The sequence below is a fragment of the Hyla sarda genome, chromosome 4, assembly GCF_029499605.1.
Source record: "Hyla sarda isolate aHylSar1 chromosome 4, aHylSar1.hap1, whole genome shotgun sequence".
Lineage (NCBI taxonomy): Eukaryota > Metazoa > Chordata > Amphibia > Anura > Hylidae > Hyla > Hyla sarda.
The window spans coordinates 360,636,418-360,649,746 of NC_079192.1; the positions used below are offsets into that span (position 1 = coordinate 360,636,418).

The window sequence follows — 13,329 nt, forward strand, 5'->3', positions numbered from 1 at the left end:
CCCCCAAAGATGAAGAAGTGGCAGGGGAGCTACCTACAGATCTGTGTGTAATGCATGAGGATTTTCAAAGCTTTGCCCAGATCATGCCTACTTATAGGCATAAAAGTACAGTGGTCCCTCAACATACGATGGTAATCCGTTCCAAACGTTGTTGAAAACATCGTATGTTGAGGGATCCCCGCGCAATGTAAAGTACAGGGTGGGCCATTTATATGGATACACCTTAATAAAATAGGAACTGTTGGTGATATTAACTTCCTGTTTGTGGTACATTAGTATATGTGAGGGGGGAAACTTTTCAAGATGGGTTGTGACCATGGCGGCCATTTTGAAGTCGGCCATTTTGAATCCAGCTTTTGTTTTTTCAATAGGAAGAGGGTCATGTGACACATCAAACTTATTGGGAATTTCACAAGAAAAACAATGATGTGCTTGGTTTCAACTTAACTTTATTCCTTCATGAGTTATTTACAAGTTTCTGACCACTTATAAAATGTGTTCAATGTGCTGCCCATTGTGTTGGATTGTCAATGCAACCCTCTTCTCCCACTCTTCACACACTGATAGCAACACCGCAGGAGAAATGCTAGCACAGGCTTCCAGTATCTGTAGTTTCAGGTGCTGCACATCTCGTATCTTCACAGCATAGACAATTGCCTTCAGATGACCCCACAGATAAAAATCTAAGGGGGTCAGATCGGGAGACCTTGGGGGCCATTCAACTGGCCCAAAATGACCAATCCACTTTCCAGGAAACTGTTCATCTAGGAATGCTCGGACCTGACACCCATAAAGTGGTGGTGCACACTCTTGCAGGAAAAACTCAGGGAGCGTGCCAGCTTCAGTGCAAAAGAGGGAAACACATCAAGTGGATTGGTCGTCGTGGGCCAGTTGAATGGCCCCCAAGGTCTCCTGATGTGACTCCCTTAGACTTTTATCTTTGGGGTCATCTGAAGGCAATTGTCTATTCTGTGAATATACGAAATGTGCAGCACCTGAAACTACGGATACTGGAAGCCTGTGCTAGCATTTCTCTTGCGGTGTTGCTATCAGTGTGTGAGGAGTGGGAGAAGAGGGTTGCATTGACAATCCAACACAATGGGCAGCACATTGAACACATTTTATAAGTGGTCAGAAACTTGTAAATAACTCATGAAAGAATAAAGTTACATTGAAACCAAGCACATCATTGTTTTTCTTGTGAAATCCCCAATAAGTTTGATGTGTCACATGACCCTTTTCCTATTGAAAAAACTAAAGTTGGATTCAAAATGGCCGATTTCAAAATGGCCGCCATGGTCACCACCCATCTTGAAAAGTTTCCCCCCTCACATACAGGAAGCTGCCGGATAGCCGTTTATGCGATGGCCGCGACATACAAAAGCATCGTATGTTGATGCTGCCTTCAACATGCGATGGCCTCTGAGAGGACATCGTATGTTGAAATGATCGTATGTCGGGGCCATCGTAGGTCGGGGGGGTCACTGTAAAAGATTTTCTGTGAGTAAATTCTAAGGTTGGGGAGAGGGGTTGTGTTTACGCCATTCACTGTGTGGTAATATTGACATGTTATCATTATAAGTCCGGTTCGGTATGATAGAACATAGAATGTGTCGGCAGATAAGAACCATTTGGCCCATCTAGTCTGCACAATAAACTGAATCCTATCAATAGTTCCTATGTTATATAAAGGATAGCCTTATGCTTATCCCATGCATGCTTAAACTCCTTCACTGTATTTGCAGCGACCACTTCTGCAGGAAGGCTATTCTATGCATCCACTACTCTATCAGTAAAGTAATACTTCTCTGAACTCTCTCTAGAGTATCTATATCCTTTTGGAGATATGGTCTCCAGTACTGCGCACAATACTCCAAGTGAGGCCTCACCAGTGTTCTGTACAGCGGCATGAACACTTCCCTCTTTCTACCGCTTATACCTCTCCTTATACATCCAAGCATTCTGCTAGCATTTCCTGCTGCTCTATTACATTGTCTGCCTACCTTTAAGGCTTCTGAAATAATTAGCCCTAAATCTCTTTCCTCAGATACTGATATCAGGGTTTTGTTAAATATTCGATATTCTGCCCTTGGGTTTTTTATGCCCCAAGTGCATTATCTTGAACTTATCCACATTAAATTTCAGTTGCCAAAGTTCCAGAGTTACAATTATACTTAATTTGTATAGTTTTCATTACATTTTACTACTTTTTTTTTGCCATTTTCTGACCTATTAACATTATAGTTTTCTGTCTATGGAGCTATGTTAAGGATCATTTTTATGCTCTGATCTGTAGTTTTTGTCTTAAAGGGGTACTCTGGTGGAAAACTATTTTTTTCATATCAACTGGATCTAGAAAATTAAACCGATCTGTATATGACTTCTATATAAAAATCTAAATCCTTCCAGTACTTATCAGCTGCTGTATGCTCCTGAGGGAGTTGAGTTGTTCTTTTCTGTCTGATCAAAGTGCTCTCTGCTGACACCTCTGCCTGTGTCAGGAACTTTCCAGAACAGGAGTAAATCCCCATAGCAAACCTCTCCTGCTCCGGACAGTTTCTGACACAGACACCTCGTCAGCAGAGAGAACTGTGGTCAGACAGAAAATAGCAACTCAACTTCCTGTTGAGCATACAGCAGCTGATAAGTACTGGAAGGATAAAACATTTTTTTAATAGAAGTTATTTACAAATCTGTTTAACTTTCTGGAGCCAGTTGATTTGAATCTTTTTTTTCCCACCCGGAGTACCCCTTAACCATTTTGGGGTAGATGGGACTTTTTATCACATTTTTTTCTGGAATGTGATGTGACCAAAAAACATAATTCGGGTGTGTTTTTTTGTTTGTTTGTTTATGTCATTGATTGTGTATGATCAATAATGATATAGTTTAATAGTTAACAATTCCTCTTGGGTTAATAACAATTTTTTTTTTTTTTTTATATTTGGAAATTGGGAAAAAGGGGGCGACGTGAATGTTTATTATAAGAGGGGTGTATTTTATACATTTTAAAAACTTTTTTTATTTTTTATTTAATACACATTTTTTTGCTTCTCTCCAGCAACTTGTATGAGCAATCTGGACTTGCTGCTTAAACAGCTGCAATTCAAGGTGCCAACTGCAATTATCAGTGATTCGCAAGCACTAGTGGCTAACTGGGGCTAAATAGTTTTTGCGATTCACTGATAATTGCAGGCAGCGCCTAAACTCACCAATTTTAAAAGCAGCCAGGCCAGCTCCCATCTGCAATGCAGGATTGCAGAAGACAGCATCAGATGAAACCACTGCATGTAAAAGCACCTATAAAGCCAGAAATGTATACAGATTTGTAAATTACTTCTATTCAAAAACCTCAAGCCTCAGTGAGATGACATTACCAGGACAGCTATTTTCAGCATTTGCAAATGTTTCATTACAGTCATGTTCTATGGGTAGCTTTGTGTACATGTTTATACCAGTAAAAGCATTAATATAACACCTAAACTGGCAACACTGACTTTTCCCCATAGCAAAAAGTAAAATTGAGAAATTATCTTTGCAAGACAGAGTGCAAACAAATACCATAAGCGAAAAGAAAGAACAAAGCAGATTATGGTATGAGATAATTGTAGAACAAGATGTAACTATTTAATATTATATTCTGATATTTTATTTGGGATACTATGAGCAATTCCCATAATAGTGATTTTTTGAATTGTTCCCTTTAGAGGTTTGACTGGTTCTAGACATGGATCTGCATGGAACTAAATGATGCTGCACTACTGATGTCATAGTGTTATCAATGGTAGGCTGTATTCTGTGTATAAATAACATTCACTCATCAAATTATCAATTTATAGGTGATCAGTGATCACAAACCTACAAACTGACCACAAAAGCCATAGCGAAGATGACAGCCCCACTAATAAAATACCCCCTATTAAAAAACACATACCCCAAAAAGTTGAACCCAGCAAGATTTTAATATGATATCCTTTCAGTACAAGTATGTAGTATGGTCTATAATGCAATATAGAAAAGTAAATCAATTGTATGCCTACACTGGTATTGACATAGCAAGGCTTAAGAGGAGTCACCACTGCACCCCAACACATGTTTTACATTTTGGCTTCTCGTTAAGAGGTGGGATACCAGCATCTGCCATCTTTAAATACACTAAGGCAAATGCCTGAAAGCCCCACCTAGCTGGGAGTGGGGTGGGTGTTATCTTGTTCTTTATAAACAGAGATAGATAGATCGTATCTCACATCTGTGAGTAAACCCCTCACATTTTTGTAGTGCCCAGATATATGTATTCTGTGTATATACTATTTCCACACATTGGGCTAGATTTATGAAATCTTGAAAATAGAAACATTTGTCTTTAACAGGCCATTGTGAAATAAAGGAGGGGTCTGATTTACTTTTCCTTTGCACCAGTTTTTACAGATTTTGCCCAAATTATGTAAGGATGATCTGTCCATTCTCTGAACAAAGTTTTCCAAATTTGGTGTCTGTAGTCTACTGACAATGTTTCTAAAGGAATCAATAAAAAAAAAAAAACATGTCTTTGGAATTGCCCATATAACAATTCTATAAAACCAATACTCCAAATAGGCCCTTATATAAATATATTAATTTCAGTTTTTATTAATAAAATTTAGCCATCTTTGGAATCTAAAATTATCTCACAACCACTAGCTATTAAACCCATGTCCCATTTACCTATATCATCTTTAAGGTCAATGTCAGCATTGGTAGGGTTGATAACAGCCTCCACCTCAAATCCGGCTAAATTACTGATTTCACTGTGAATAAGGTTCAGCTGCAAAGAAAAGCATGAGCGGGGAAGTAGTAGAGCAGCGGGAAAATATCAGGAAAGTAGCAAAGTAGCAAGTGACAGAGCTAGATGCAGGATCATCAAAAGTAAAATAAAAAACAGGTTTAAGTCAGAATGCTGTCATGGTTAGTTTGCTGACTGTGACTATGAAGTAACAATTCGGTCAACACAGGTTTAACAACATCTTATACATTTAAAGTCAGCATATAATAAACTTAGTAAAATCAACTCGCGCAATGAATTATTATTGGTAACAGAAAAAGAGGGGCTACGTATTATGAGCATCGGGCTTTCAAAATAAGAACCCAACCATCTGGCGGGCAGTTGTGTTTTATACATGCTACTGCTGTTATTACACTAAAATAGTCTTACAATGGGCTAACACCAGGAATGGGAATTAAAGGGGTATTCCGGGCATAAACATCTTATCCCCTATCCAAAGGATAGGGGATAAGATGTCTGATCGCGGGGGGCCCGCTGCTGCTAACCTTTGGATAGGGGATAAGATTTTTTTTGCCCAGAATACCCCTTTAATCTTTGGCTTAGTTAATTGATGTAGATGTCAAGTAGTTGATAGGTAATATACATGGTGAGTCAAAAGTCAGGATGACCAAACTAAAGCTGTTTGCACACTTAGGATAGCTGTTGGCTGAATGTTCAGTCAGCCAACAGCTATCTCTCTCGATCCCTATCTCTATCGTTTCCAATACAAGCGCCTAGGTCAAGCAAACGTGTTCTGAATGTGAAGAGGTATCAGGCATTTTGAGATCTGACAGCCCATTACTTCCCTCATCAGGAAGGCACTATACACATTTAATAGTAAGGTGAAATCAGCAAATACAGCAGACAATAATCTTATGTGCATTGCCATCTTAGCTGTAACAATAATTGTGATAATTTTATGAAAACCACATTTTATTAGGCCAATGGATCTATCCTTCGACCATACTGTATTTAAAGCCAATCAAGTACAAATGGAAGCAACCCATAATACAGACAATCCCTGTCCAAATATCCTATTAGGCCCAAAGACCCCTCTCTATGAGCCAGAATGGAAAGGCCCAGCTTGTTCGTGTTATGCATTTAAATGGCTAAGTTGCCAGTGAAAGCAGGAATAATAAACTGTGTCTGATACTGTGATCACTCCCCTTGTAAAGTCTCCAGCGATCGCAGGGGAATGATACAAGTACTTGTTTGACAAGATGAGCAGTTAAACATGCATGCAATCAGTTCACTTGATGACTTGGAAGCCTGGTATGTGTGAACTGCACTTAATAATTTTTTTTTTTTTTTTTTTTTTTTTAACAGAACATTATACTTGCAGAATTGCATAAAGATATCTACAAGTATAACCAGTTATTGAAAGGGTTAAACAGCAGTGGTCCTTGCTGTTACAGGAATAATGCAGATATAATTTAAATCTGCATTTCAGATCCTGATCATGTGGGCACAGCTTCTGGAGATCATGATCCTGATGTTTGAATCTCTATGTCTTTATTAACTGATTAGTTTCATATAATACATGGCATGTAGTTTAGATTACTTCAAATAATGCATACCTTTTGTCCGAGGAAAAGACTTTTGGTGGAAAGGATTGTGAATCCATTTGCTGGGGTCCCTTCAGTTGTGCTGTCTGCACTTGCTGCTTTGCTGACTTCTTGCTTTTTCTGCACACATAAATGTTTTATTTTTTTTATACTAGCTGCACACACTATATGAAAATATTATTACACAAGTCATAAACTGAAAATTAAATGGAGTCAACACCAACTGAGAAACACAAAGTATTAACACAGCATTGGCAAAGCAGTGATAAAGCAGCATGTGCAACCCATAATGAGTCATGTGCGTCATTGGGGCCTCCTAAGGGATCATGCAGTCATGGCTTGATTCATGACCTACAGGCAGGGATAGGTCAGAGGAAGCTTGTCCTGGTGGCACCCATCAAATGCACAGTGAAGGGAGGTGTGCTGCACACAAAATGAAAGAAGTCATTTCTGAGGGAGGTTACAGAGTTTCAAACCTCCATCTGGGTTATCTTTTTTTGCTCTACTGGGTAACACAAAGCTCAATCGTTGGAACTGCCCCAAAGGTCTAAGTGGTGTGAAATGAAACAAACATCTAAAGAAATATTAGTGTAAGAAAAACTTTTGCAAAACGGACATCTCCTTCAATTAATGTGTATTAGGACAATTTATAGATGCAAAAAACTTACTTTTAGACCTTTTTATCAATCCTGACATTTCTTTAACCTATGTATTGTGCATTCCCTTTGTTATTTCATCTGGAAATGGAAAATCACATTAACTACTGTGTTTTACCATTCACCTTGTCGAGAGAGCTTGTCTTTACACAGCTTGGCAGTGTCATCATTGAGTGTTAGAATGTGAACCGGCACTTCTCATTAAAAAAGGTAATGGTAATGACCCACTGGCAATTTATACATTTCCAGAGGAACTGCACAATGCAGAGTTCTAATAAAATATTTTTCAAAATTGCTATTCTGTGGGGAATGCAAACACTAACAAAAACCTCAACACAAAAGCCTCTACTGTTATACTTAAATGGGTACTCCGCCCCTAAACATTTTATGCCCTACCCAAAGGATAGGGAATAAGATGTCTGATCGCAGTGGTTCAGCTGCTGGGATCCCCCAACGATCTACAGCACCCCAGTCATCTGGTGCATGGAGCGAACTCCGCTCCATGCCGGATGATGGGCGACCACAGCCATCACGCCCCTCCATTCATGTCTATGGGAGGAGACATTTCTGCTATTCGTCACGCCCCCTCCCATAGACATGAAGAGAGGGGGCATGGCGTGACATCACAAAAACAGAAGCTCCAAGTTTCTGTGTTCAGAATGCCGCGGTGCCAGTGGATCGTGATAGGGGATAAGATGTCTAGTGGCAGATTACCCCTTTAACACAAGACAAATGTGTCACCAATGAATTGAGAGTTACCAATGAATTGACTTCCATCATTGTTAGCGAAATACAGTAAATAACGTACCTTGGATTTCCTCACCCCCTTTTTGGTGCCTGGCTTCTTTGCCATTGACTTTTTTGGTGAAGTGGTTTTGGTTTTCTTTGCTGGTGGCGGTGTGATGATTGCTTCTAGTTTTCCTTTGGTTCCCCGCTTCTTTGCCAGCAGTTCAGGGTGAATATTTGGTAATACACCCCCACTTGCTATTGTCACACCTTTAAGCAGCTAAAAACACATTTACATCAAAATTGCATAACATTTACTTTCAAGAGTACACTCACAAGTACTGCATCTGCTGCAGATTTTAAGCTGTTAAATTAATAAAAAGTATTAATAAGTAAATACAGTATCAAATCCACAGAGAATACTGTACGTGTAAATGTACATTAAAAAAGTAAATTAAAACAGAATTTAAAATATATAGTGTATGTGCCTTTTACAAAAGATGCAACCCTTGCATTCACCTATGTAGCCCAAAAACATTTACTTTTATTTAATTTAATAGAGATGTTCATTTGTTCATTTTCCTTGTTAAAATCAATGTAGAAAATAAATATCTGTTATTGTGCAAAATATTTAAAAGATGAACAAATTTCCTAAAGATGCCTGTACAAATATCAGCCAAATCTGCTAATTTGTGTTGCGCTGGGTAAAGAAGGATTGAGCATGTTGAATTTCAATCTTTGAACCTTTTGATCTTAAGTGAGAAAATGCATCCATTCCCCGCTGTACCAAACGTCTGTGTAAGGGGAGGGTTGGAGACACAGCTGCTCAAGCATGTATGTTTTTAGGAAGCATGAGAGGAATAGCTGCTGGCGAACAAGCTCAAAAAGTTATATAGCCACCTCATGCTTAAAAAAGTGTAAGAAATTACCTACGGTGTTAAAGCAGTTCGCATAAGGAGAGATCAATTAATCCTTTCAACCCCGTCTATATATATATATACATACACATACATACATACACAGTGTGGCTGTGCGGCTGGTCTATGAAGTGCCCTCAGGAGCTGAGCTCGCTTAATATCCGTTCGGTCCCCTCTGCTATCAGCAGCCAGGACCAGTGGCTATTGCTGGACATCGGCCCTTTAGAGGCTGCAATCAAAGTTGATTGCTGTGTCTAAAATGCCGAAAATACACTGCCGGTAGCTCAGTGGAGCTGATCAGGACCATCGCGGGAAATCACGGTGTCCCGATCAGCTGAGAGGACGGCGGGAGGGCCCTTACATGCCTCTTCGTTGTCCGATCGGTTCTCCAAGGCTCCAGTCAGCCATGGCAGCCTGGAGCAATGGAACACAGATAACACTGATCAATGCTATGCTATGGCATAGTACTGAACAGTGTATGTAATCTAAGCATTGCATGTAATAGTCCCCAATGGGGACAAAAAAATTGTGTAAAAAAAGTAAAAAAAATTATAGATAATAAATGAGATTTAACCCCTTCACTAATAAAAGTTTGAATGACCCATTTTTTTTGGTCACTTTGTATACCCTAAGGGTATGTTCACACGAGCGGATCCACAACGTATTTTATGCCGTGGATCTGCCACTGAAGGACCGCTGCATGGTGCCTTTAGATGTGCCTGCTCGGCAATACGCCGCTACGAGCAGACACACTGCGATGGTGCGAGTCGCATGAGCAGTATACTCGCACATCGCGGCAGCTCTCGGCCTAGCTTGTGGAGCAGGGGGAGCAGCAGCGATGTGTGCGCGTACACTGCACATGCGCAGCGACCCACACATCACTTCAGTGTGTCTGCTCGTAGCGGCATATTGCCACATGCACATCTAAAAGCACCATACGCTGTGGATCCGCTCGTGTGAATGTACCCCAAAAATTTTTATAAAAAGCGATTAAAAAGTCCCATAAAAACAAAAATGGTACAGATAAAAGCGACAGATCACGTTACAAAAAAGATAGAGACATCCTCATAAACAGAACATAAAAAAAAGTTATAGGGGTCAGAAGATGATATTTTTAAACATTCTAATTTTCCTACAAAAAGTAATTTTTTTAAAAGAAGCTAAACAAAATAAAACCTAATATAATTTGGGTTGTAACCGCATGGCCCCACCAAATAAAGATAAGGTGTCATTTTTACCAAAAAGTGCAAAATAGAGTTAGTTTTTTTTTTTTAATTTTGCCCCACAAATATTTTATTTTGGTTTCGCCATAGATTTTGTGGCAAAATAATTGACGTCATTACAAATTACAATTGGTGGCGCAAAAAAGCTCTCATATGGGTCTGTAGGTGGAAAATTGAAAGCATTATGATTTTTAGAAGGTGAGGTAGAAAAAACGAAAGTGTAAAAATAAAAAAACCTGTGTCTTTAAATGGGCACTTTTTCCAATAGATCACCCCTTGGGGCAATCCAATATTACCCTAATTTCCCATATACCCACTAAAATATTTAACCTTTATTGTTAATTAAATCAAAAATATCCACACATTTAAAAAGTATCAGAGCAGTACTCCCTGGTTTGTATCCAAACACTGTAGATATCTCCACTGAGACTAATATTGCTATCTATCGCTGAGTGTGCCTGCAGCTCACACTCCGCTTCCTCCGGAGACTGCTCTGATTTGCTTAAAAACACCCTACTCAGCCCCCCCCCCGACATGTTTCGCTACTATGTAGCTTTGTCAAGAGGTATGGGGCTTCTGAGTGTGGGCAGCGTGTGCCGGGCTCTTTATTACCTCTGTTTGTAACGTCACATCCCATACTGATTCATCAGTATGGGATGTGACGTTACAAACAGAGGTAATAAAGAGCCCGGCACACGCTGCCCACACTCAGAAGCCCCATACCTCTTGACAAAGCTACATAGTAGCGAAACATGTCGGGGGGGGGGGGGGCTGAGTAGGGTGTTTTTAAGCAAATCAGAGCAGTCTCCGGAGGAAGCGGAGTGTGAGCTGCAGGCACACTCAGCGATAGATAGCAATATTAGTCTCAGTGGAGATATCTACAGTGTTTGGATACAAACCAGGGAGTACTGCTCTGATACTTTTTAAATGTGTGGATATTTTTGATTTAATTAACAATAAAGGTTAAATAGTTTAGTGGGTATATGGGAAATTAGGGTAATATTGGATTGCCCCAAGGGGTGATCTATTGGAAAAAGTGATTGGATTAACCCTCCATATACTGGTCTTGACCAGTGCATTGATTCTTTAAATGGGCACTGTCAGATACAAAAACTTTTGATATGTTGTAAAGCATGTATAACCAATAGGTTTTGCAATTGCTTTCATTAGAAATTTTTCAGTATTTCATACTGAAAAAGCCAGTTAAACAACTGTCCCCCCGCCTGCTTGGACACATACTAGTCCTGCTGTGTCCATGCATCATCACGTATGTCATGGACACACTTCCTTGATTGACAGCTGTGAGTGCAGGGCTCACAGCTGGAGGAAAAATCCTCCTATTGTCAGCTTGTGTCCCGCTACTGTCAGCGAGGACAAGCTGGGAGTTGTAGTTTTGCTAATGCTAGGGGAGATATGAGCAGACAGCATACTCAGGGAGGGGGTGGTGACTTGCACAGTGAGGCCACACCCCCTCCCTTTGAGAGGAATTCAGACTAGTGAGCTAAATTAAAAGTGTAATAAAAAAAAAATAAAGGTGCTAGACACATAAAAATTAGATGTACATGTTCAGGATTTTGTACTGAGTGATATATAATGTTTTTTTGTTGGCTCTAACGGGTACGCTTTAAGGGGTTAATCAAGGCTGTTACCCACTTTGACTAATCAAGCACATCACGTATTCGATAAATGGGCAGCGTAAAATGTTACATACTACAGACAAGTTAATAAATGAATGCCCAAAATCTATGTACAGTTGTATGTGAACTCCTATTGTGGTATACATTTTGCACATTTTAAGTCTTATTCCTCTAATCTGCATACATTTCTCTAAATGTTAATTTTTTCTTTATAACTAGTATTCGATATTTACCATTTTACAATACACAAATTTATGAGAACTTTTTTCGGTGGCTTATCATGAAAAACTGTGTAAAATAGTTATTAATAGTTAGGATTTTCTCTTCCTATCACTTTTGGTTGCAGTTACATTGATAATCATTAAGGAATGTTTACATGCTACGATGATCATAAGATGTAAACAATGCTTGTATCATGCTAACAATTACTATATAGAAACCACTGTAAGATATCTAAACTAGACCTAAATGGCTTGCAGCATTTGCTTTGGAACTGTACAACTAGTCCAGTCTGTACATTAGTTATAATCTGTGGCACAGAGACATAAATGAAGTGTTAATCTTGACATAAGATTTATGTACAAGTCTGCATCTACAACTATCCATCTTTATTGTCTAATTACATTCAATATGTAAATTCTAAAATGTTGCATATTTTAATATATCACAAATTAAATAAAACATACCCGTACTTTTGTACTAAGAGACTTGGTAAATAATGCAACATCGCCATCTAGTGATTTATATGGTGTACTAACACAATTTGCTTAAAGTAGTGTTCCTATTTTATAAAATGATAGTAAGTAGTTGGGATATGTCATCACTTTATGGCTGGTGGGGTTCCAACCTCGGAGACCCTCTACTGATTCTGATAATTCACAGCGGTGCTCCTAGCTACAAGGCTGTGCAGGAAACTGCAGACGGTTCTATTCACTTGAACAGTGCCACACTGCATTTATCTGTACAAGGGGCCCTGGCCTTGAGGAAGAAAAATAGCCAAGGTAAGGCTTACTACTCCCCATATATACGTTATTCTAAAGTTACGTAGAGGTCCAAAATGTCATAAAGAGAGGACAATGGGGTAACAATATGCCAGCTAACAGGCATTTTATTAACTCATTTATCACTCAGCTCACTTGGGCGTTAACCACCTAAGGACCCAAGGGTGTGTTGGTACTTAAGGACCAAGGGCGTACCTGAAATCATTCAGCAGGCATCCCGTGACAACGCCTGGGGGGGACCTGAGAACCCCCCCATGTCGGCGATCTACAGCAATTTCGATCATATGGGTCATGTGTGATCCGATGATCCAGAATGAGAAGGTGATTGGCGGTGTACTATACATTGCCAATCACCCCCTGTTACTGGGGGCGGGGGGGGGGGGGGGGGGGGGGGAGGTGGCAATGACGTCACCTTCCCAGATGAGCTTCTATTGGTCGGACGATCATCAGACCAATAGCTGCTGGCAGAGGAGGGGTTAATGTCCCCTTCTCTCTGCTCTACTAGCCCACTGAGCTCAGTCAGCAAGCAGAGCTGAGAGAAGGAGAAGGGACCCCTCCTCTTACCTGATCTGTGCCCCTCAGGGCAGAAAAAGTGGCCTCCTGCCCCTGTAGTTCAGGGTGAGTTTGTGTGGAGGGACAGGTAGGAGTGGAAAAATAATTAAAAAAAAAATGAAAAAAAAATGTCCTCCCCTAATAGGTCCTCAAGGGTCCTCAAGGGTCCTCCGCACATTTTGCAGCGTGACCCGGGCCCTATTAGGGCTTCAGTGTGCTGCATTAAGCCACCTTTTCTTTTTTGGCTGCAG

At 40.0% G+C, this 13,329-nt stretch overlaps 1 protein-coding gene across 2 annotated transcripts in view; it reads right to left on the reverse strand.

Moving 5' to 3' along the window:
• LOC130267230 (core histone macro-H2A.1) overlaps positions 1–13,329 on the reverse strand; it is a 140,286-nt gene that overhangs the window by 74,356 nt on the left and 52,601 nt on the right. Inside the window, exons 4-6 of one of the 2 annotated variants that reach the window (XM_056516647.1) lie at positions 7,831–8,028; positions 6,379–6,486; positions 4,705–4,804 (exon numbers count right to left, since the gene is read on the reverse strand). In XM_056516647.1, the coding sequence (XP_056372622.1) occupies positions 4,705–4,804; positions 6,379–6,486; positions 7,831–8,028 (406 nt within the window). The remainder of the gene's footprint in view (positions 1–4,704; positions 4,805–6,378; positions 6,487–7,830; positions 8,029–13,329) is intronic. The other variant, XM_056516648.1, reaches the window with a different exon arrangement.